The following is a 25914-nucleotide window of genomic DNA, read 5'->3' on the forward strand; positions in this document are numbered from 1 at the left end:
TCGCAGAAAGGAGTCAATGTGAACGGAGAGTACCTAAACCATTTACGATTTGCAGATGGCATTGTAGTCGTAAACCACGATCCCAAAGAATTAGAGGAAAATCTGAATCAGTTATGCACAGTTAGTAAGGATTTTGGACTAAAGATGAATATGGCTAAAACAAAAGTAATGATGTCACAGAAAGGGAAATAATGATTGAAGGAGCAGTAATTGAAAAGGTGGAGTCATATACTTATCTGGGACAAGTTATTAGCTGTAATAATGATAAATGGCTGGAAGTCAAGAGAAGAATAAATTTTGGATGGATAGCATTCAGGAAATATAGTCACATACTGAAGAGCAATATCCCAGTTTGTCTGAAACGTAAAATAATGAAACAATGTTTACTCCCCACCATGACTTATGGAAGTGAAACTTAGGCACTCACCAAAAGAATAGAAATGAAGCTGAGAACTACACAGCAAAGAATGGAACGAATTATATTGGGAATCAGACTGTAAGATAAGAAGAGAAACACATGGATCAGGCAGCAAACTCAAGTAAAGGACATTCTTATCAAAACTAAAGAACTAAAATGGCCTTGGGCAGGACACATAGCTCGAAGACATGATGACAGATGGACTAAGAAAATAACAGAATGGTACCCAAGAGGAGCTAGAAGACAAAGGCGGAGATGGATAGATGAAATTCATGAGTTTGTGGGTAGTAAATGGATGGCCAGTGCTCAAAACAGAAGGAACCTGCAGTGGATTGAAAATGGCTGATGATGATGTAGTATGTTTTCAGAACACAAGTAAAGATGCCATCAACATTCAGTTTACTAAATCCATTCAAACACCTCAATCATCCTCACAGGTGTCTAGTTTCCAGATACCACAATTTGCAGAACTGAAGCCTTTCTTGGTAGTGTACTTATCATGCCTCCCACTAATCTTGCTGCAATTCTTTACACCCATAACAGGCACATACCCTTCATAAAATTTGTTTCCCAACCTGATGCAGTTGAGATGCAGATCTAACTGCACATTAGCATTAGTAGAGGCATATGATGCAAAAAAGCAAGCTTATGCAGCATCAGCAAAAAAAAAACAAAAAAAAAAACCACTCCCAATTCACCCCTCCGTTCGTTCGAAATATACCTGTCCAGCTGAACCTTAAATTTATTTAGGCTATCAACTTCCACAACAAGGGACGGAAGTCTGTTCCACCAACCAACTACCCGCTGGCTAAAGGCAAATTTCCGCACATCTATCCTACAACTGTCTTTCCTCAATTTGAATTTATGCCCTGTCGGGCAATTGTTCAGTTGTTTAAGATGCTGTAAAACCAAAGGATTATTCAGTGATATCAGTCACTTTTTCCCTTGACTACCACTAGCACTACCTCTCTCAGCTGTGGACTCTTCTTGGGACCTTGTGTTTTGAACAAGCATACTATTAGCATAGGCACATGATGCAAGAAAGCAAGCATCAGCGGGGGGGGGGGGGGGGAACCCTCTCATTTCACCCATCCTCTTTCTCCAAATGTTTGTCTAGTTCTGTCTTGAATCTATTTAAGCTATCAACTTTTACAGCGATAGATGAAAATTTGTTCCAGCAATCAACCACCCACTAGCTAAAGGCAAACTTCACATCTATCCTACAACTGACTTTCCTCAATTTGAATTTATGCCCTCTAGGGCTATTATTCTGAGCAAGAGGAAGAATCCTATCAGCACTGGGCATGGCTCAAACCATTCAAGGCTTTATACACCTCTATCAGATCACCTTGCCGGTGCCTAGTCTCCAGACACTGTAATTTGCAAAACTTAAGCCTCTCTTCGAAAAAAGCAAATCTTTTTTCCATTCACTAATCTTGTTGCCCTTTTTTGTATTCGTTCCAGCAGCTCTACATCCTTCTTGAAATGAGGCCTCCAGACCTGTATACATTAGTAAAATAATAAGAGGAGTTTACCTCAATATCGAGAACTCGAGGTGTGGCCTAACCATTGCCTTATACAAGGGAATAATCACCACCTTATCCCTGCTAGAAAAATTTCTGTATATCATTGACAAGCTACAATGAGCTACTCTTGCAGCCCGTCTGCACTGTTACCCCAGGTCCTTTTCATTCTCTACCACTGTCAGTGTAGTACCACAGAGTTGATACGTTGCTCTGGGGTTGCTGTTTCCAATATGTAGTACTTTACATTTGTCAATGTTAAACTTCATTTGCCACCTCTCAGCCCATCTGCTCAACCTTTCCAGATTCTGTTGCAGCAGCATAGCGTCAGTAGTGTCCTTAACAACCCTGCCAACCATTGTATCGTCTGCAAACTTGGACACTAAGCTTGACATACCATCATCAATATTATTTATAAATACAGAAAACAATAATGGACCCAATAATGAACAACATTAGTCCACGATGAGCAGTGTCCATTGATTACCACTCTGTCTTCTCCCCCTCAACCACCCCTTTATCCATAGCAGCAATTTGCCTCCAATGCCACACTGCTCCCAATTTCTGCAGCAGTCTTCCATGTGCAACAGTATCAAAAGCCTTTCTAAGATCCAAGTATATAATATCAAAGTTATTCCCTGCATCCAGCTCTTTTGTGACTGCATCATAGTATCCAATCAAATTTGTCAGGCAAGACTTCCCCTTAACCAAACCATGCTGTGTCCGAGATATAACTGAAGTCTTGTCTAGATGATCCTGCAGTGCTTCTTTAACCAGTGCCTCATTAATTTTCCTGCAACAGAAGTTAAACTCAGAGGTCTATAATTACTTATGTCAGCCTTTGATCCTCCTTTGTGAATTGGGGTAACATTTGCACATCTCCAGTCTATGGGTACCTCCCCTGAGTTCAAAGCAGCTCTCATAATTATGGCTAAGGGTTTGCTTACTTCCTTTGCTGCCTCCTTTAATATAGCTGGATAGATCCCATCCACCCAGGTGCCTTTCTTGTGTTTATCTTCAACAATTTCTTCTCCACTTTACTCTCAGTTATTATAAGATTATCTAGCTTACTGCCAGAGTTGAATACACCTCTGGCATTCCCCTCACTGAATAACTCCTCATGTGTGAATGTCGATGCAAAATATTCATTTAGTTTGTTAGCTACCTGAGTAGGATCATCAACAGTTGAACCATCGATATCAAGTGAACCAATCTGATTCACCCCCTTCCTTCTAGAGTTTACGTAAGTAAAGAACTCTTTGCTGTTTTTCTTTGCATCCTTTGACAAGAATTTCTCATAATCTGTCTTTGCTTGCCTAATCTCCTTTGTGACTTGGTTACAGACCAGCTTATATCTAGCATAGGCTTCCATATCACCCATTAATTTATATGTATCCCATGCATTTTTCTTCTCTGCCATACGTCTTATTAGTTCATCTGACATCCATTTAGGCCTAAACCTTGAACAATATTTCTTAGTTGGTAAGTAAAGCCTAGTAGCTTCCAAGATAAGTTCTTTGAATGCTTCCCATTTTGAATTTGCTGTTGGTAACATCATCAGTTGGTCCCACTGTTTAGAATTTAAATACAGTCTCAGACCATCGTAGTCGCCTTTACGAAAGCAATAACCCTTCCCTTTACCCCTGATGGTAGTTACCTCTTTGAGTAAATCCCACTTCAGCACACTGTGCTCACTGGCACCTAGTGGTTCCTTTATCTGCAGATTCTTAATGCATGAAGAATCGCTACTGATAATCAAATCAAGAGTATTACTCCCTCTAGTTGCCTCCCGAACATGCTGATGTAGAAAACAATCATCCAATAAATCCACAAAAGCCTTGCTAGTGTTTGAGTGACCAACCCACAAATTCCAGTCAATTGGGAAATTAAAATCTCCATTATAAGACTCTGATTTACTGGCCCACTATATTTCCCTGTACAGTTTCTTATTATACTCATCAGAGTCATTAGGCCTACAGCACACTCCTACTCTCAATTTTGATCTCCCAATGCTTATGTCACACCAAACTGATTCGACACTGCACTGTCCAGCGATATCGACTGGCTTCACTTCCTTCGATTTTCTTAACTAATAGCATAACCCCTCCTCCCTTCCTATCCTGTCTATCCTTTCTGTAGATGTTGTACTCCCCAAATTTCAGTTCTGCATTCCTTATATATCTGTGTGACACCACGTCTCTGATATCCCAACAATATCCGCCTTTGATGCTTCGAGCAATACCTCAAGTTCATCAAATTTATTTACCAAACTCCTAGCATTGCCATACATGCAAGTATACATGCACCTGTTCCAATTCTTAGCTACCCTAACACAACCCATGTTTTTAGTTGTACCGCAATGACTCCCAGCAGTCTCTGAAATATCCTGCATCTTGTTTTCCAGGCTTCTGCTCATTCTAATAGAAGCAGTGCAAGAATCACTTTCACCTCTGCCAGTGGCTACTGTTAATCTATTGTATTCCCCCAAGCTAGCAGCTTTCCGACCCACCTAACACTGCCTCGATAGCATCAGCAAATATTCTTGCACCCTTTCTATTTAAGTGTATCCCATCCCTGTAGAAGCAGTCTCTCCTGTTAACAAGTACAGACCAGGCTGAAAAAAATTCTACCCCTTGAGCCTTGCACAATCTTTCCAGGGCCGAATTGATCGACAAGGCTCTCATCCTATACTCTCTCCTATCGTGTCTGAAATTTGAATACTTCTCTCCTATCGTGTTTCAAATTCAACCCTAATTCACGGCTTTTTTTCAACAGTGACCTGTACTTGTTAAGTAATTCTGCCAGTCCAGTACTTATAGAAATTGTAAGTACTTGATTGCCTTATTTGATGACTCAATTCCTTGTTCTTGCTGTAAAATTTCCTATAGATTATTGATAGAACCCTATGAGCTGTCTAAGTAGTCTGTCTGCACTGCACAGAGAACTTCGTGTATGACTGTACAATTAGCCCCAAGTTTTCTCATTCTCCAATACCTCGAGTGTGGTATCACCTAGTTGGTGTATTACTCTGGGATTAAACCTATACACATGCACGTCTTGGCCCATCTGCCCAATTTCTAGATCTTGTTGTAGTAGCATACCGAGATTCCTGTTATTAACTACCCTGCCAACCTTTGTTGTGCATGTCAATACAATTGTGTGTGTGTGTGTGTGTGTGTGTGTGTGTGTGTGTGTGTGTGTGTGTGTGTGTGTGTGTGTGTGTGTGTGTGTGAACATGCTGATATACACATTCTGGAGTCACAAAGGAATGGTATGTAGACTAATAAAAAACATGGTTTTGCTATGAAAATTATTTGTGTTATCAAAACCAGGGGTATTAATCAGAAGTGGATGAAAATGAACAACTCCCTTTCTAAAGATCCTGGTCACAAGATCTTCCAACAGGTTTTCTTGAACTGTGTACAGAAAATCCACCCATTCCTGTTGTTAAAGTTTCTCGAAAAATTAATAAGAGAAGCCTTAACAACGGTAGTATTGCAAAGAATTAATCATAGCATCGTTAGCATTCTTGAGATGCATACCTGAGCATAAATTATTTTAAAATGTTAGAAAATAGGTTTTTTTTCTAACATTTTAAAACAAGAAAGAAAAAAAAAAAAAAAAAATTAAATAAAAATATTAACCAAAAATTATTTTCTCAAAATTAAAAAAAAAAAAAACAACTTACCATTCCTCTGTGTCTTCCTGGAATTCCTTTCCTTATATACCTTTTAACTATAAATCAAAAATTGTGAATATTTTTCTTTACTTAATTACGAATACACAGGTTTTTTTAAATATTTTTTATGAAATATAATTGACAAAAAACAGCAGTTTGCACAAAAAAAAAAAAAAATAGAATCCATTGTTTTTTTTTCCTTTTCATGATTTGATAGTTATAAAAAGTTAAGCCAAGTAACTAAAAAATAAAGAATACTACTGCCGATAAGGCAGTAGTCTTCATTATTTTTGGTTCCCACATTAAAATGGTTAATTTTAACCATTTTGTTTCTGTGGGAACCACACATTAAAATGGAATCTTAAAGGACTAATTAGGGAAAATGAAATGAAGTGGCTGATAAAACTGATAACTGAGATCAACTTAATATGGAAAGTTGCATTCAGAAGACTGTAGCCAGAAATGAATTTCATCAAGATTAACATTGAAACAAAATATAATTATGAAATGAATCAAGAATCATGAATGGAAGTTTATTTCTTTCTACGGATAATTTGGAATAGCTTGGCCTGAGCCATACTGCCCCACCCCCATAAACTTCTCAAACTTCCTCCTGTAAGAGCTAACAAACTGGAGATAGCAGTATTATTCACTAGCTGGTCTATGTCCAGGATGGTGAAAAATGTAGCAGCTAGAAGCAGAAACAATTTTAAGGCTGACCCTTAAAGTGCAAGGAAAGTTTGTTGTAACCATAGTGCATATCATAATTTTAAAAGAAACAAATTAATTTTATACACAACAGAAGAAATAAGAAGAGATGAAACTTTGGCAAAGGTAAAGAAAGCCAACACAGGAAACTTACTGGGAAAACTAGTTTCCCACAAAAAAACCAAGAATGCAGGGAGAAACCACAGTTTCTCCCTGCATTCTTGGTAAACAGGTGGTGCGTGTTATCGGTAGTAGCAACAGAAGTTGATAACAATGTACTGAGTAGTTTTTTTCTCATTAAAAGCAGATTATTGGAGTTCATGAGTGTAATGCCTTCGTGGCTGAAATTGACTTATGGGTACACCCTCCAGACTGCCTCAGTCTTGGGGTGTTTATCCTCCTTCCCACTGTTTTAATATAGGAAAATGACTTCTACAGACAGTGTGTGTTATCTGTAGTGGCACACATCGTTATCAACTTCTACTGTCACAACCGATAATATGCACCACCTGTTTACCGAGAATGCAGGGAGAAACTGCGGCAGTGGGAAAAGAGTTTGCCTTGTAAGTTTCATGTGGTTCTTGTGTGGGCTTTCTTTACCTTAGCGAAAACTTTAATTTAGCATACAAACATGGTTGCAGCTACTTCAAGCCTTGACTAAGTAAAAGGCGATTGTATTGGCCAGGGTGATGGAATTACCTAGTACTGCTCATTTCAACACAATAATACTGCATTCAGATGTGAATACCATACTTAATAGGTAATATATTCTAATACATATCAAACTTAAAATATGAAGTTTTTTGATTATAAATCTAGAAAAAATTGAATAGGGCATCATTTATTTTTTTTTATAATAATCACAAATATGAAAGTTTACTAGAACCTACAGTACTCTAGTATATATGGGGTGTGTTTTAATGGAGTTCCAACGGAAGCTTAAGTTTAGATTTCAGCAGAGAAAATTTGATTTCTGCAGGAAGGTAGGACTTTGCTGAAATTCTGGACAGTCAACTCAAAAATGTGAATAAGTATTAGCTATACCATTGTTTCAGACTTTAAAGCAGCAGACTTGGCTATCAGCCCTAGAAGACTGTGTGTGACTCCAAGGTCATTACTAGTATTATCATTTGCTCTCAGACTTCGAGCTTCTCTCACTGATAAATTTTTCCAACTGGGCATCAGGGAAAGCTATGTGCCACAATAATCACAGGCACCATCTAACAGCCCATTCCCAATCTTCCACCCTTCTTTCCACTAAAATCACACCTAAAATCAGACTCTGTTCATTTCTAATGTCACTGCCTTACCTTGCAATGCAGCTTATGGCCTTACAGGAAGTAAAAAACCTCATGGGTAATGAAGCGAGAGAGATTTACAGAAAATTGTTTTGTTCTGTACTATTCTCAGAGGATAACTCACCAACAATTCTACTAGAAGCATTCAAATATGGTCTGTCATCGTAATTCAGTGTTGGGTTACAATAAATTCTGGAATAAGTAAATAACATTAATGTATGTAAGATTATGGTTTTGAAACATTCCTCTAATATAATTTCCTGTTTCATACTTGATGAAACTATAGTTCACCAATGCATAAATAATATATAAAACTTTTAATATATAACCCATATATAAATAATACATAAAAAAAAATATATATTAGCATTAGTAGAGGCATTTGATGCAAGAAAGAAAGCTTATGCAGCATCAGCCAAAAAAAAAAAAAAAACCACTTCCACTTCACCCCTCTGTTCGTTCAAAATACCTGTCCAGCTGAGCCTTAAACTTATTTAGGCTATCAACTTCCACGACAAGGGATGGAAGTCTGTTCCACCAACCAACCACTCACTGGCTAAAGGCAAATTTCCGCACGTCTATCCTACATCTGTCTTTCCTCAATTTGAATTTATGCCCTCTCAGGTGATTTTTCTGAGCTAGAGGAAGAATCCCATCAGCATTCGGCATGCTTAAACCATTCAAGGCTTTATACACCTCTATCAGATCACCTCGCTGGTGCCTAGTCTCCAGACACTGTAATTTGCAAAACTTAAGCCTTTCTTCGTAAGAGCACCCCTTTGTTCCATTCACTAATCTTGTTGCCCTTCTCTGTACTCGTTCCAGCAGCTCTACATCCTTCTTGAAATGAGGCCTCCAGACCTGTATACAGTACTCTAGGTGTAGCCTGACCATCGCCTTATACAATGGAATAATCACCTCCTTATCACCGCTGGAAAAATTCCTGTATATCATTGACAATACTCCATGAGCTACTCTTGCAGCCCGTCTGCACTGCTCAGAGGACTTCATATCTGCCTGCACAACCACCCCCAAGTCCCTTTCATTCTCTACCACTGTCAGTGTTGTACCACAGAGTTGATACGTTGCTCTGGGGTTGCTGTTTCCCATGTGTAGTACTTTACATTTGTCAATGTTAAACTTCATTTGCCACCTCTCAGCCCATCTGCTCAACCTTTCCAGATCCTGTTGCAGCAGCACAGTGTCAGTAGTGTCCTTGACAACCCTGCCAACCTTTGTATCGTCTGCAAACTTGGACATTAAGCCCGATATACCATCATCAATATCATTTATAAATACAGAAAACAATAATGGACCCAACACTGAGCCCTGAGGGACTCCACTAATAACATCAGTCCACGATGAGCAGTGTCCATTGATTACCACTCTCTGTCTTCTCCCCCTCAACCACCCCTTTATCCATAGCAGCAATTTGCCTCCAATGTCACACTGCTCCAATTTGTGTAGCAGTCTTCCATGTGCAACAGTATCAAAAGCCTTTCTAAGATCCAAGTATATAATATCAAAGTTATTCCCTGCATCCAGTTCTTTTGTGACTGCATCATAGTATCCAATCAAGTTGGAAAGGCAAGACTTCCCCTTAACAAAACCATGCTGTGTCTGAGCTATAACTGAAGTCTTGTCTAAATGATCCTGCAGTGCTTCTTTAACCAGTGCCTCCATTAATTTTCCTGGAACAGAAGTTAAGCTCACAGGTCTATAATTACTTGTGTCAGCCTTTGATCCTCCTTTGTGAATTGGGGTCACATTTGCACATTTCCAGTCTATGGGTACCTCCCCTGAGTCCAAGGAAGCTCTCATAATTATGGCTAAGGGTTTGCTTACTTCCTTTGCTGCCTCCTTTAATATAACTGGATAGATCCCATCCACCCCGGGTGCCTTTCTTGTGTTTATCTTCAACAGTTTCTCCTCCACTTTACTCCCAGTTATTTCAAGATTCTGTAGCTTACTGCTAGAGTTGAATACACCTCTGGCATTCCCCTCGCTGAATAACTCCTCATGTGTGAATGTCGATGCAAAATATTCATTTAGTTTGTTAGCTACCTGAGCAGGATCATCAACACTTGACCCATCAATATCAAGTGGACCAATCTGATTCATCCCCTTCCTTCTAGAGTTTACATAAGTAAAGAACTCTTTGCTGTTTTTCTTTGCATCCCTTGCCAAGGATTTCTCGTAATCTGCCTTCGCCTGCCTAACCTCCTTTGTAACTTGGTTGCATATCAACTTGTATCTATCATAGGCTTCTGTGTCATGTGTTAATTTGTATTTGGAAAATTAAATGCACTAGGCATAATCCTTTATATAGTTATATAGTTAATTAGTTAATTATATAGTTAATTTGTATGTATCCCATGCATTTTTCTTCTCTGCCATATGCCTCATTAGTTCATCTGACATCCATTTTGGCCTAAACCTTGAACAATATTTCTTAGTTGGTATGTAAAGCCTAGTAGCTTCCAAGATAAGTTCTTTGAATGCTTCCCATTTTGAATTTGCTGTTGGTAACATCATCAGTTGGTCCCACTGTATAGAATTTAAATACTGTCTCAGTCCATCGTAGTCGCCTTTACGAAAGCAATAACCCTTCCCTTTACCCCTAATGGTAGTTACCTCTTTGAGTAAATCCCACTTCAGCACACTGTGATCACTGCCACCTAGTGGTTCATTTATCTGCAGATTCTTAATGCATGAAGAATCACTGCTGATAATCAAATCAAGAGTATTACTCCCTCTAGTTGCCTCCCGAACATGCTGATGTAGAAAACAATCATCCAATAAATCCACAAAAGCCCTGCTAGTGTGTGAGTAACCAGCCCCCAAAATCCAGTCAATATCTGGGAAATTAAAATCTCCCATTATAAGACACTGATTTACTGGCCCACTCTATTTCCCCTGTACAGTTCCTTATTATACTCATCAGAGTCATTAGGCCTATAGCACACTCCTACTCTCAATTTTGATCTCCCTATGTTTATGTCACACCAAACTGACTCCACACTGCACTGTCCAGCGATGTCGACTGGCTTCACTTCCTTGGTTTTTATGTGTTTCTTAACTAATAGCATAACACCTCCCCCCTTCCTATCCTGTCTATCCTTTCTGTAGACGTTGTACTCCCCAAATTGCAGTTCCGCATCCCTTATATCTGTGTGACACCACGTCTCTGATATCCCAACAATATCTACCTTCGATGTTTTGAGCAATACCTCAAATTCATCAAATTTATTTACTAAACTCCTAGCATTGGTGTACACGCAAGTATACCTGCACCTGTTTCTATTCTTAGCTACCCTAATACAACCCATGTGTTTACTTGTGCCGCAATGGCTCCCAGCAGTCTCTGAAATACCATGCATCTTGTTTTTCAGGCTTCTGCTCATTCTAATAGAAGCAGTGCAAGAATCTCTTTCACCTCTGCCAGTGGCTACTGTCAATCTATTGGTCTTTGTCTCCCCCCAAAGGTTACTATATATATATATATATATATATATATATATATAGTAACAAATGTATTTTTCTGTAAAACAGAAAGTTTTTATACCTCTCTTGTTCTAACAAGGAAACCTTCACCAACATTATGGTGAAACACCCCTTGACAGAGAATATTATCTGCTGATACAAACTGAAAAACATGAAAAAAATATTTTCCAAAATTATACTGAAATGATAATATACAAAAAACTAGTTGCCAACAGAACAGTTCTAACTTTGACGTTGCACATGCTCATGTGTTTGATTGGTAAATGATGAGCATAACATATATACATGTGATACACAAGCCAGTAGATTAAAATTTTTCATTTTTATCTTAGTTTCACAGCTGCCAACCTTTGATTTTTAAAAAGCTAAAGATCAAGCATTTGTAAGCAGGAGGAGAACAGGAGGGTGTGACTTAAAAACAGGAGGTTTTATAGAAATTAAATAGGTCACAATAGAAATTAAATTTCTAGGATTGTTTACCAGTACAATATGCTTTTAAACATTAGCATACCTAACATTTTTCTGTCTATGAAATTCTGTTTGGATATTCTATTACACATCAGCTGATTTTTCTTGCTTCAAGAAGGATGCTTGCTTCCTGTTGCAGACTTTGCCCTCTTCAAAAATGTTGAGTCAAAGTTTTGTTTACAACAATGGCACTGCTGTCAAGACTTGGTTTTGTCAAGAGTATTTGTAAAGCTTCACCAGAAAGAGAACAAATGAATTCAGTTTTTTTTTTTTTTTTTTTTAACTTAGTTAATTATTCTCTCACCTACAGCAATGCTATGAGGAATATTAAAATATATTTCATGTTTCCCTATGCACTTGCAGTTCCGTAATAAAAAACTACTGTATATCAATTCTTTCTTCTTTAATTATAGCACCTAGTAGGTTCTCACAATGAAACTGGTAGAACTGATGCTGCAAAACATCTATGTATCATCTATTTCCTTATCTTTAATGACATCAGGAAGTACAGGAAACTTATCCACACAAAAACAAATTCAATTTGAAAATGATGCAATGCCAATTGACAAAATGTGTGCTACCTCATCATTTTTCAATGGGAACTTGTGCATCAATGTAGTCACACACAGCCAAAAAAGTACTTCTTCACAAGCCAAAAAGAATAGAATCTTCCCTTGCTTTATACTCTCCATGACCTTGGCAGTACAAATTGCTATGACTAAGTCAGATTCATCCATCTGGTTTATTCTGTTATCGTAATAAATTTCCAAAATGAAAGTAGACTTGAAAACTGTTGGCAAAATAAATTCGCACATAACATTCTTCAACATAGCTAGGAGTAATGACTTCAGTATATGGATGAGAGGTACATTGGATTGAAGAGCTATGTTTGAATTTTCAAATGTTGGCATAACATTTGAAAGAACCAAGCAAATTGCTTTATTCAAGCTAGAAGAGAGAAACACGAGCCAACTTTCTACACTAGTGAGGATAACATGACTAGAATTATCAGCTAGCATGGCCTGTTTAGGATTGCTTTTATCAGAATTTTGCAAATCAGAATTACTTCTTGAATTCATCAATTTGTCTTTAATAACTTTTGCATCATGAAGTGGATTTGAACATATGAGTCACTCGCTAGTGATCGCTTATTGTACACCTTTCAGTTTTTTACCTCTGAAAAAGTGCTCATATTGCTTTTCTCACCACTTCTAACCTCCTCTTTAAAAAGATCAAATGTTGCCACTGTTATGCCAGTCTAGTTACACATTTAACCAAAGCCAGGCAATGAGAACACATGCTTAAAAATCTCTTTTCCTTCAGTGACATGTACCAGTTAAAATTATTTAAATGTATCTTTCCTCTTAGCACTTCATTCTAGAGAATAGTATGTCGTTGTTGTTGTTTTGGTTTTTAGGAGCATTAGCAACTAAGGCCATATTGCTCCGGGATATGCAGTGGTCATTCCCTGACCTTTCCGCATCTTCCATATTTGGTGGTGACTGGTTCGAACCCCGGTCTAGTCAAGAAGCATGTGCTACACACTGCTGCTCCTTCCCACCTGGCTACGGAGGCGCCAATAGTATGTCTACCATGTATTTATCCACTTTCAAAGGATGATACACAGTTCCCTTTTCAGAACACAATTTAATAAGATGACTTGTTGTAGCCAATATTGTATCTTGTAGTCTCTTCCAGTGCTGGCAATGAGAGCAAGCTGCTTTCAATTTGATTTTTTTTTTTTTTTTAATCATAATAAGTCACTACAGTGGGAAATAAATTGGAATCACTTTGATTACTGCCGCTTGTAGCATCAAATGAAAATGGCCCATTTTTTATAACCATCACTACTTTTTCTTTACCTATTCATTTTTATCCACAACAGTATTTTTTGATATTTCACCATCCAGAAATATATTTCAGAACAATGTAACTGCATGATCAATATAACTCAGAGGATAATTGTGTTCTATAACAAAATATGCAAATAAACAATTGGCACATATGACATCATTGTCACCATGAAATGCAACCTCTATTTTTGTTTCTTTCAATGCACTGCATGCTGTCATTAAGCTTATTTATTTGAAAATGTCTGATTACATCATATTTCACTGCTTAAATATGAAATATCATATGTACACATGGTAAATGAGTATTACCTTTTTCAGATTTTACAATACATGGAAAATCTTGCATACAAATCTGTTATTTTATGTCCTATTTCTTAGTATCTTCTGAAAGACACTATTAATTAGCTTTGAAGTACAAAAAATTGTGATGAAATTTCACACATTACAAGTGAACAATGCTATTATGGCATCTGTCTATTTTCCAAAGCAGACTACCACAGCACACTTGAGGCAATTATTTAATAGAAATAACTGGAAAATCTGCAAAATAAAACAAAAAAGGGGGAATTTTTAATAGCATTTCATTTATTTTTTATTCGTTTTTTGTGAAAAGAAAAATAAAGAGAAAACAGTTTTTCTAATTAAAAGATTGAGAAATGTTTTTTTACCAACTACACTATAACAGTGAGACAGAGAAGGATTAAACTGAGTAAAAATATGGATTCTTCAACGTGAATTTAGAAAAGGGGCAGCTTTGTATTGTCGGCATTTTTGTGCATGTTATCATTTCTTTATATATATATACACTGGTGTGCAAAACTTAAGGACTAACACTATTTCTAATGGTTACAACCACAAAATCTTTACTTAAGGTACTCTTTACTGATGAGAGCAGATTCACTCTCAGCAGTGATTCTGGACGTCAGCTAATCTGATGAGAGGTTGTACACAACTCCAGATACTGGAAGGCGGTACTCTAACCAGTACACGCTACTGTACTGAGGTAATCCTTTCCCATATGCATCTGTTCCGAGGTGCCATTGGCCCCAAGTTCATGTCTATGGATAATAACGCCAAACACCACATTGCACTGCAGCTGTTGATATGCTTTTGGAAAGTGAGGACATTGTTCGTATGGATTGGCCTGCCCGTTCTGCCGATCTAAATCCCATCAAACACATATGGGACACTCTGGGGAGATGCCTAGGGGCATGTCCACACCCACCAAAAAATGTTCACCAGCTGAAGACAGCGCTGACAGAGGAATGGACAATGTTACAGCAAGAACTTAACAAGATTGTTTTAAGTATGGACAGGCAGTGCAAAGCCTGCATCGACATTAGGGGTAGCCACATCTCCTACTGAGGACCACCTCTTCCCTTTGTTCCATCTTTGGCAGTGATGCATCTGTATCATGGCAGCCAGTGCTATGTTGCCATTTTTGAATAAAGTCCCTCTGTACCGTTTTGTTTCCGTGATTGTGTTGGTGTTGTTTCCTTCATCATTTCTGTACCTCATGAGGTTCCTTTGATATGCTTTTCCCATACCCAGGCCACTCCTAAGAGAAGCTACAGGTGAAAACCTGACTGGTCCTTTAATTTTGCACACCAGTGTAGTTTATATTATAGTTATTTTTTTATTATTTTAGTTTCATTATTATTATAGTTACTTTATAGTTATATTTCTTTATATAACAGGACATCGGCCTTTTAAAGTCAAGTTATTTAGTTTCCGTCTCTCGGACAATGAACTGTGTTGAGATTGAGAGTGGTTTTTCACTTGCTGAATTCTTCCTGCAACATTGACTTCATTTATAAACTAGAATTTGATCTTAGTAGTGTAAATATTGATTCCTTGAGGGACTCGCAGCTGGAGCTGGCAGGTGAACAGGCTATCTCTAAATGTATTCAGAAAATCTTTGCTATACATAGATGTACAGAAGACCAATTTGCTGGGAGTAGGAAAGGAAATTCCATGCTTGCAGGTAGCAAAGTTTGGGAGTAAAAAAGGCCAGGCTTCATTGTGTGGAATTATTTAATTCAGGGTTTTCTGTTAGTTCTTGTTACTAACAGGTAAAACTATAGTATGATTTTTTCCTACCTGAAAGATATGGAAATTAATGATGGAATGCTTGGACATATGAGGTTGTTTGGGAAGCCCATTAGCAGAAGAATCTCCAAATAAAATGAAAATGGGGATTGGTGCTCACTGAAAAGATGGTTGGATTTTGACACTTCCTTGAGGGAAAATATTAGCATTTCAGTCTTCTGTGGGTCAGGGACTAAACCAAATTATTTCAGGTACTGAGCCAAGTCAATAATTTTAACTATGGATGGCAAGTCAACTGAGCCAGAGGCAGGTGAATCAGCGTTAGCAGTTTAATATTAGAATTAGCATTAGATGAGGCATATGATGCAAGAAAGCAAGCTTATACAGCATCAGCCAAATGAAAAAAAAAAAAAAAAAAAAAAAACTTCCCATTTCACCCATCAGGCGACTATAAATGTTTGTCTAGTTCAACCTTAAATTTATTTAAGCTATCAATTTCCACAACAAGAGATGGAAGTCTGTTCCAGCAATCAACTACCTGCTGGCTGAAGGCAAACTTCCGCACATCTATTCTACAACTGTCTTTCCTCAATTTGAATCTATGCCCCCTCAAGGTTCTTAATCTCAGCAAGTGGAAGTATTCCATCAGCATTGAGTCTGCTCAAACCATTCAAGGCCTTGTACACCTCAATCAGATTACCTTGCAGGTGTCTAGTCTCCAGATACTGCAACTTACAGAATTTAAGCCTCGCCGGGTAAGAGAACCCCTTTTTGTTCCTCTCACCAATCTTTTTGCTCTTCTCTGTCTCGTTCTAGCAACTCTACATCCTTCCAAAAATGAAGCCTCTAGACCTGTACACAGTACTCAAGGTGTGGCCTGACCATTGCCTTGTACAAAGGTATAATCGACTCCTTGTCTCTGCTAGCAAAATTCCTATATATCACTGACAAAACTCCATAATCTGCTCTGGCAGCCCGTCGCACTGTCAGAGAACTTCATATCCAACTGCACAATTACCCCCAAGGTCTTTTTCATTCTCCACCTCCCTGAGTGTAGTTCCACACAGTTGGTATGTTTCTCTTGGGTTATTGCTACCCATATACAGTACTTTGCATTTGTCAATATTAAACTTCAGTTGCTACTTCTCAGACCCTCTACACCTAAGTTTTCTAGATCCTGTTCCAACCCTGCCAACCTTTGTATCATCTGCAAACTTGGACATTAAGCATGATATACCTTCGTCGATACCATTAATAAATACACAAAACAATAATGGGCCCAGCACCGAACCCTGGAGACTCCACTAATAACATCAATTAGTCCACGTAGAGCAGTGTCCATTTATTACCACTGTTTGCCATCTCCCACTCAACCATCCCTTTATCCTTCATTGCAGCAACTTGCCCTTAATACCATAGCACTCCAATTTGTACAGCAGTCTTCCATGTGCAACAGTATCAAAAAGCTTTCCTGAAATCCAAGTATATGATGTCAAAATTATTTTTTGCATCCAGTTCCTTTGTGACCACATTGTAGTATCCAATCAGACTGGTCAGACAAAACTTCCCCTTAATAAATCCATGCTGTGGCTGAACTATTATTGCAGGCTTGTCTAGGTGATCTTGCATCACTTCTTTAACCAGTGACTCCATTATTTTCCCTGGAACAGAAGTTAAACTAACAGGTCTATAACTATTTGCATTTATTGCAAATTGGGGATACATTATACAAATTGGGGATACATTTTCACATCTCAGGTCAATGGGGACGACCCCTGAATCTAAGGATTCTCTTATAATTACGGCTAAGGGTTTGCTTACTTCAATATAACTGGATAGATTCCAAATGCCCCAGGTGCCTTTTTTATGTTTAACTTCAACAATTTCTCCTCCACTTTGCTCTCAGTTATCACAAAATCAAATAGCTCCCTGTTAGAGTTTGATTAACTTCTGGCATTTCCCTCCTTGAATAACTCCTCATGTGTGAATGTAGATGGAAAATACTCATTTAGTTTGTCAGCTATCTGAGCAGAATCATCAACAGTCGAACCACCAACATCAAGTGAACCAATCTGACTCATCCCCTTCCTTCTAGAGTTTACATAAGTAAAGAAGTTTTTGTTGTTTTTCTTTGCATCCTTTGCAAAGGATTTCTCGTAATCAGCCTTCACTTGCCTAACCTCCTTTGTGACTTGATTACAGACTAGCTTATATCTGCCATAAGCTTCTGTGTCACCTGCTAATTTATATGAATCCTACGCGTTTTTCTTCTCTGCCACAAGCCTTATTATTTCATCTGACATCCATTTAGGCCTAAATCTTGAACAGTATTTCTTAGTTGGTATGAAAAGCCTAATAGTTTCCAAGATTAATTCTCTGAAGGCCTCCTATTTAGAATTAATTGTTTTTAACATCATGAGTTGATCCTATGGTATAGAATTCAAAAACTGCCTGAGACCGTATTTGGTGGTCACGGGCTCGAACCCCGGTCTAATCAAGAAGCATGTGCTACGCACTGCTGCTCCTGCCCACCTGGCTATGGAGGCACCATAAATATTCTTGCACCCTTTCTATTTAAGTGTATCCCATCCCTGTAGAAGCAGTCTCTCCTCTTAGCAAGCCAGACCACACTGAAAAAAATTCTACCCCATGATCCTTGCACAATTTCTCCAGGACTGAATTGATTGACAAGGTTGTCATCTATACTCCCTCCTATCATGTTTGGGAAGAAGTGCAGACACTTTTCAATTCAAACCTAGCTCGCAACTTTTTTTTTTTCAACATTGACCTGTACTTGTTAATTAAATCTGAAGATCATCCACAAAGGTTAGGAAAGTTATTTCCCAGCATAAAAAGAAGCACAACAGTAAAAAAAACATTTCAAACAACTCGTGCATTTATATTCCTTGTGTGGTTCCTTGTTGAGCTCAAAGCGCACAGTTGTATTCATCAGGAGAGATTTAATGAATGCAAGTATTAGCAGAGGCATATGATGCAAGAAAGCAAGCTTATACAGCATCAGCCAAAAAAAAAAAAAAAAAAAAAACCTTCCATTTCACCCATCCATTCACTCCAAAAGTTTGGCCAGTTCTTTCTCGAATTTATTTAAGCTATCAACTTCTACAACGACAGATGGAAGTTTGTTTCGGCAATCAACTACGTGCTGGCTAAAGGCAAATTTCCACACATCTATTCTACAATTGCTTTCCTCAATTTGAATTTATGTCCCCTCAGGTTTGTAATCTGAGTAAAAGGAAGAATCTCTTCAGCACTGAGTCTACTCAAACCATTCAAGGGTCTGCAAATTGCAGAACTTAAACCTTCCTTGGTAAGAGGACCAATTCGTTCCACAAACCAATCTTGTTGCCCTTCTCTGTATTCGTTCCAGCAACTCTACATCCTTCCTAAAATGAGGCCTTCAGACCTGTAGGCAGTACTCAAGGTGTGACCTGACCATTGCTTTATACAAGTGGCTAATCACCTCCATATCTCTGCTAGCAAAATTCCTGTATATCACTGACAAGACCATGAGCTGCTCTGGCAGCCTGTCTGCACTGTCAGAAAACTTCATACCTGACACAATTATCCCCAGGTATTATACCCTGACTGTAGTACCACACAATTGGTATGTTTCTCTGGGGTTACTGCTACCCAAATGCAGTACTTTGCATTTGTCAATGTTAAATTTCAGTTGCCACTTCTCTGCCCAACTTTTCTAAATCCTGTTGCAGTAGCATACTGTCATTACTATCATTAACAACCCTGCCAGCCTTTGTATCATCTGCAAACTTGGACATTAAGCCTGACATACCTTCATCAATATCATTGATAAATATTACCATTATCATTAATGTCCAAGTGTATATCATCATTCATATGAAAACAGGATTTGAGGAGAATGAGGACAGCTTTACATTAAAACTGTCAAAAAATACAGCTTTAAGATCATCATTAGTGATTGTAATACTGAAGCAAAATGAAAAAAAAAAAAAAAAAAAAATGGTATTCCAGTATATTTTTCACAGTATTTTACCAGTACTTTACATAACAAAAATCAAGTTGAAAATAGAAAAAGGTACGTGAAAGAAAATATTTATTTTGGGTAAAAAATATATTAACATGTAGTTATATGACATAACATATGAAAAAAACAAATTTTCATCAGAAATTAACCTCTTTACTGATATAATCCTATATAATTATTAAAAAATAATTATTTAAAAAACTAAACAGTGGGAAAAAAAATACAAAAGTTATTTAATTTCATGCCTTCGTTTAAAAAATTATACCTTAGAAAATGTAGATAGTCTCATCACTAGCTGCAAGCAAATTTTTTGTGCATCAAATAATCTCATTTCTTGTTTGATAATTTTGAGGTGTTTTCAAACTAGTTTGTTTTTTTTGCAGGGACTGCAATCTTTTTATAAATGGCAAAATATAGTTTTTTGTTTCATCAAAAGAATTTTGGGTTCTTCTTCATCTTCTTTATTTTGATAATGCATACATGAAGATGCAGATATATATAGTAATTGAACAGCATATATTATATGTACTTTCATTACTTACTGAAGGTAAGCAATGAATTCATAACAAAGAAAATGTCCAAAGACAAGAAGATCTTGTCCTTTCAATTATACTGCACTACACTTTATAGAAGGCAGTGCTCGACACTACGCCAACTATTGTGTGTGTGTGTGTGTGTGTGTGTGTGTGTGTGTGTGTGTGTGTGTGTGTGTGTGTGTGTGTCATTATGTGCTGCCACAAAACCACATGGACAACTTTCAAACTCCAAATTCGGGAAGCTGTTCATTAATTGGCTGTCAGGTGTCACTAGCACAGATTGTTGGAAATCCCATTGCTCGGGGCCACATAAACATATTGTTGCTTTACAGCCTGTGTATCACAAATTGAAACAGTCTGTATTTATGCATATCTGAATTAAAAAATCAACTTTTAGTTATAGAATATAATGTTAGAAAGCCAAAATACCAATATTTTACTAACAAAAATACCAGTATTTCAGTACAAAACACCAGTATTTGGTATACCAGAAACTGGTACTGCAATCTCTAATCAACATAAACTACTGCTAGTTCCTCTTTTTTATTAAATGCACTATGTGTGTGGTTACCAATTCTAGCTGATTAAGGACTGTTAACCAGTTTGCAATGGTATAATAACATTATGATGGATTTTGTGAAAAGAGCCAATCAGGACTGGCAAGAAAACTTTCCATAAACACTTTTAGTATAATAGGTGCAACTGAAATTGGTCTGAAATGTATTGCTATCAAGGGTATGTATTTTTGGTGGGGATTGATAATACACTGATTCCTTTTCAGGAATTACATTAAAAATGACTAGCAGAGAATCAACCATATATGGACTTAGACATTTCATTGTGGAATAAGATACCACATCCTGTAGTCACTCATGGTTGCAGGGAATTTATACTGAACTAAGGAATTACAAATTTCTGATTATTTCTAAGCTAGTGTATTACATTCATATAGTGATGGGATGCATTTGTGCTATGATTGATACAGATCAAAGTGTAAATTTTACTAATGATTCTGATAAATAACACATTGTAAGATTCTTCTGGCTTTCTGTGTAAGGAACCACTATTGTATACAATTTATGTTAATAAAGAATTTTATTATTAACAAAAATTGGGGAAAAAAAAAAAAAAAATATATATATATATATATATATATATATATATATATATATATTATTTATTAACATAAACAGAAAAAAAAAAAGCTTCTGCCACTGCTAATTGCTTGTATCCATTAATGCTAAGCAAATAATGTTAAATGGTAATCAATGGTAAATAAGGTTAATGGTAAGCAAATAATGCTAAAAACAATTTCAACCTCAACTCCTATACATCACAAAATTTTTCCATGCCATTAGAAGTGGCACAGGACTGCTGTGACAATTTGGTCACAGTAGATAGAACAAGAGTCAGAAGTAGAAGGGAATCACCAAGAAAGAGAAGAATGGTTATATCCACCTCAGTACCCTGGGTATGGGCTTGGCACACCCAGGGTCCTGAGCTGGATATCAGCATTCTTCTTTCTTGGTGATTCCCTTCTACTTCTCTCTTTCTCTCTCTCTATCTCTCAGGGTAATTCAGAATTTTTTTTTTTTTTTGGCTGGTGTGGCATAAGCCTCAGGCTTCCTTGCACCATATAGCTAATAATAATAATAAAATCCAGTTCAACAACTATGGAAAAAGGGCTGAGCATATTCTGGCTCAAAGGGGTTGCATGCATATTCATAAAATAATGTGCTTCTTGATTGGGAAAATCATCTTCTGTGATAGTAGTGGATTCATCATTTATCACTCATGTGGAAAGTCCAGGTTTAAATATCATCAAAACTTAATTCTTAAAATGTCTCTTCAAATCAGAAGTGTAGTTAGTTGATCTCAAGCTGAGGGAGAAAAGGATTTCTCCATGTGTTATTTAGGTTTTTAAGCCCACAAAACATTCAACCCAGCCTGTGAACCTCCTGTACAGACATAACTGTGCAGATATACCTGTACAGCCATAAAACAGCAAAGATAATATGCAGTGGCACATTGCAACCAAAATAAGTGATATAACAGGGAACCTTCAAACAACCAACTAATCAGATGTAGGTCATCTAGATCTCTAGGACAAATAAGAGTAATTTCTGTTACATGCTATACACCTTCCAAGAACAAATGAATACATCCCTAGATACTCTGCACATTATCTGAAACTTTATTATAAAATGGGAATGGCAAATATTGGCATTGTAATTCTGAAAAGTTAATATTTTGGAATAACCCTTGTTATAAAGTTCTTATACATTTTTAGTTTTTTTATGTGGTAATAATACATTCATTGACATTTTTAACTCCACTATCTGACAAGATGTTCACGTGAATAAAATATTAAGAAGATATAGTGCCACCTTTCAGATGGCTATTTCTGGTGCCCCTTTGGCACCTTGCTGGCCACCCATCAGTGCAGAACTCAACAACCCTCTGTGATTTAATTCATAATGATGAGAGATGCCAAAAAGGAACTTGAAATAAGATTTAAAATACTTCTGACATTCCCTACATTGTGTTTAAAAATCCTGAAGGCCTCTCTTAGTTCTCCATGCACCTTATTTATTATTTCAATGACAGCATTATACATTTATAAAAGACACTTTAGTAGTAGTAGTAGTAGTAGTAGTAGTAGTGGCACTTGATGCAAGAAAGCAAGTGTAGGAGCTTATGCAGCATCAGCCAAAAAAAAAAAAAAAAAATTCACACCATACCCTCCAATTGCCTGTCCAGTTCCTCCTTAAATTTATTTAACCTATCAACTTCCACAACGACAGATGGAAGTTTGTTCCAGCAATTAACCACCCGCTGGCTAAAGGCAAATTTCCGCACATCTATTCTACATCTATCCTTTCTTAATTTGAACTTATGTCCCCGTAGGTTCATATTCTGAACAAGTGGGAGGATCCCATCAGAATTCAGCGTGCTCAACCCATTCAAGGCCTTATAGACCTCAATCAGATCACCGCGCAGGTGCCTAGTCTCCAGCCACTGCAATTTGCAGAACTTAAGCCTCTCTTGGTAAGAGGATCCCTTCATTCCCCTCACCAATCGTGTTGCTCTTCTCTGTACACGCTCAAGCAAATCTACATCCTTCCTAAAATGAGGCCTCCAGACCTGTACGCAGTACTCAAGGCGTGGCCTGACCATTGCCTTATACAGAGGGACAATCACCTCCTTTTCCCTGCTAGCAAAATTCCTATATATCATTGACAAAACCCCATGACCTGCCCTAGCAGCCTGTCTACATTGCTCAGAAAACTTCATATCTGACTGCACAATTACTCCCAGGTCTTTTTCATTTTCTACCACCTTAAGTGTAGTACCACACAGTTGGTACGTTTCTCTGGGGTTACTTCTACCCATATGCAGTACTTTGCATTTGTCAAGGTTAAACTTCAGTTGCCACTTCTTAGCCCATCTGCCCAAATTATCTAGATCCTGTTGCAGTAGCACACTGCCATTACTGTCATTAACAACCCTGCCAACCTTCGTGTCATCTGCAAACTTCGACATTAAGCCTGATATACCTTCATCAATATCATTGATAAATATACAAAACAACAGTGGACCCAACACCGAACCCTGTGGGACTCCACTAATAACATTAGTCCACGAAGAGCAGCACCCATTGATTACCACCCTCTGTCTTCTCCCACTTAACCATCCTTTTATCCATTGTAGCAACTTACCCTTAATACCATTCTGCTCCAATTTGTACAGTAGTCTTCCATGCGCAACAGTGTCAAAAGCTTTCCTGAAATCCAAGTATATGATATCAAAATTATTTTTTGCATCCAGTTCCTTTGTGACCACATCATAATAACCAATCAAATTTGTCAGACAAGACTTTCCCTTAACAAACCCATGCTGTGTCTGAATTATTGCTGCAGTCTTGTCTAGATGATCCTGCAATGCATCTTTAACCAGTGACTCCATTATTTTACCCGGAACAGAAGTTAAACTAACTGGTCTGTAATTATTCGTGTCACCCTTCGAACTTCCTTTGTGAATTGGGGATACATTTGCACATCTCCAGTCCGTGGGAACCTCCCCTGAATCCAAGGATGCTCTCATAATTATGGCTAAGGGTTTGCTTAGTTGCTTTGCCGCCTCCTTTAATATAACTGGATAGATCCCATCCGCCCCAGGTGCCTTTCTTATGTTTAACTTCAACAATTTCTCCTCCACTTTGCTCTCAGTTATTACAAAATCATTAAGCACACTGCTACAATTTGATAACCTTCTTCCATTTTCAAACTGTAATAATTCCTCACGTGTGAATGTAGATGCAAAATACTCATTCAGTTTGTTTGCTATCTGAGCAGGATCATCAACAGTCGAACCATCGATGTCAAGTGGACCAATCATATTCAGCCCCTTCCTTTTAGAGTTTATATAAGTAAAGAAATCCTTGCTGTTTTTCTTAGCATCTTTTGCCAAAGATTTCTCGTAATCCGCCTTTGCCTGCCGAACCTCCTTTGTGACCTGATTACAGACTAGCTTATATCTGCTACAGGCTTCTGCGTCGCCTGATAATTTATATGCATCCCATGCATTTTTCTTCTCTGTCACGAGTCTCATTAGTTCACTTGATAACCATTTAGGCCTAAACCTTGAACAATATTCCTTCATCGGTATGAAAAGTCTAGTAGCTTCCACGATTAATTCCTTGAATGCTTCCCACTTAGAATTTACTGTTTGTAACATCGTCAGTCGATCCCACTGTACAGAATTTAAAAACTGTCTGAGACCACTGTACTCCCCTTTACGGAAGCAAAAACCCTTTCCTTTACCCCTGACGGTAGTTACCTCTTTGAGTAAATCCCACTTCAGCACACTGTGATCACTGCCACCTAGTGGTTCCTTTATCTGCAAATTCTTAATACACGAATGATCACTGCTGATAACCAGATCAAGAGTATTACTTTCTCTGGTTGCCTCTCGAACATGCTGCTGCAGAAAACAATCATCCAATATATCCACAAAAGTCTGACTGGTGTGTGAGTGACCAACCCACAAGTTCCAGTCAATATCTGGGAAGTTAAAATCCCCCATTATAAGACATTCTGATTTACTGGCCCACTCTATTTCTCTGTACAATTGTTCATTGTACTCATTCGAGTCATTAGGCCTATAACACACTCCTACTCTTATCTTTGCTTTTGCAGTGCTTATGTCACACCAAACTGACTCAACAGTGCACTGTCCATCTATATCAACTGGATGCACTTCTTTTGATTTTATGTTTTTCTTAATTAACAGCATAACACCTCCTCCCTTTCTGTCCTGTCTATCCTTTCTGTACACATTGTACTCCCCAAATTCCAGTTCTGCATTCCTTATATCTTTGTGACACCACGTCTCTGCTATCCCAACAATATCCGCCTTTGATGTCTTGACCAACACTTCAAATTCATCAAATTTATTTACTATACTTCTAGCATTGGTATACATGCAAGCATACATGCTCCTATGCCTATTCCTTGTTACCCTAACACATCCCATATACCCAACTATTCCAGGATGACTGCCATCCGTCCCTGAAACCCCCAACACCCCTCGCTCCAGGTCGCTTCTTATTCTAATAGAAGTTGTGCAAGAATCACCTTCACCTCTGCCTGCGGTTACTGTTAAACTATTAGTCTTTGTATCCCCCCAAGCTAGCAGTTTTCCGACCCACCTAACACTGCCTCGATAGCATCAGCAAATATTCTTGCACCCTTTCTATTTAAGTGTATCCCATCCCTGTAGAAGCAATCTCTCCTGTTAACAAGTACAGTCCAGGCTGAAAAAAATTCTACCCCTTGAGCCTTGCACAATCTTT

The 25914-nt window shown here is 37.8% G+C and overlaps 1 protein-coding gene across 1 annotated transcript in view; it reads right to left on the minus strand.

Annotated features, from left to right (window-relative positions):
• Positions 1–25914, minus strand: part of LOC150091088 (growth hormone-regulated TBC protein 1-like) — a 214834-nt gene that overhangs the window by 179070 nt on the left and 9850 nt on the right. Inside the window, exon 3 of the mRNA XM_090381738.1 lies at positions 5630–5676. Within this exon, the coding sequence (XP_090237864.1) occupies positions 5630–5676 (47 nt within the window). The remainder of the gene's footprint in view (positions 1–5629; positions 5677–25914) is intronic.

This window comes from Mastigoproctus giganteus, chromosome 1 (genome assembly GCF_048544385.1).
Source record: "Mastigoproctus giganteus isolate SK-2022 chromosome 1, ASM4854438v1, whole genome shotgun sequence".
Lineage (NCBI taxonomy): Eukaryota > Metazoa > Arthropoda > Arachnida > Uropygi > Thelyphonidae > Mastigoproctus > Mastigoproctus giganteus.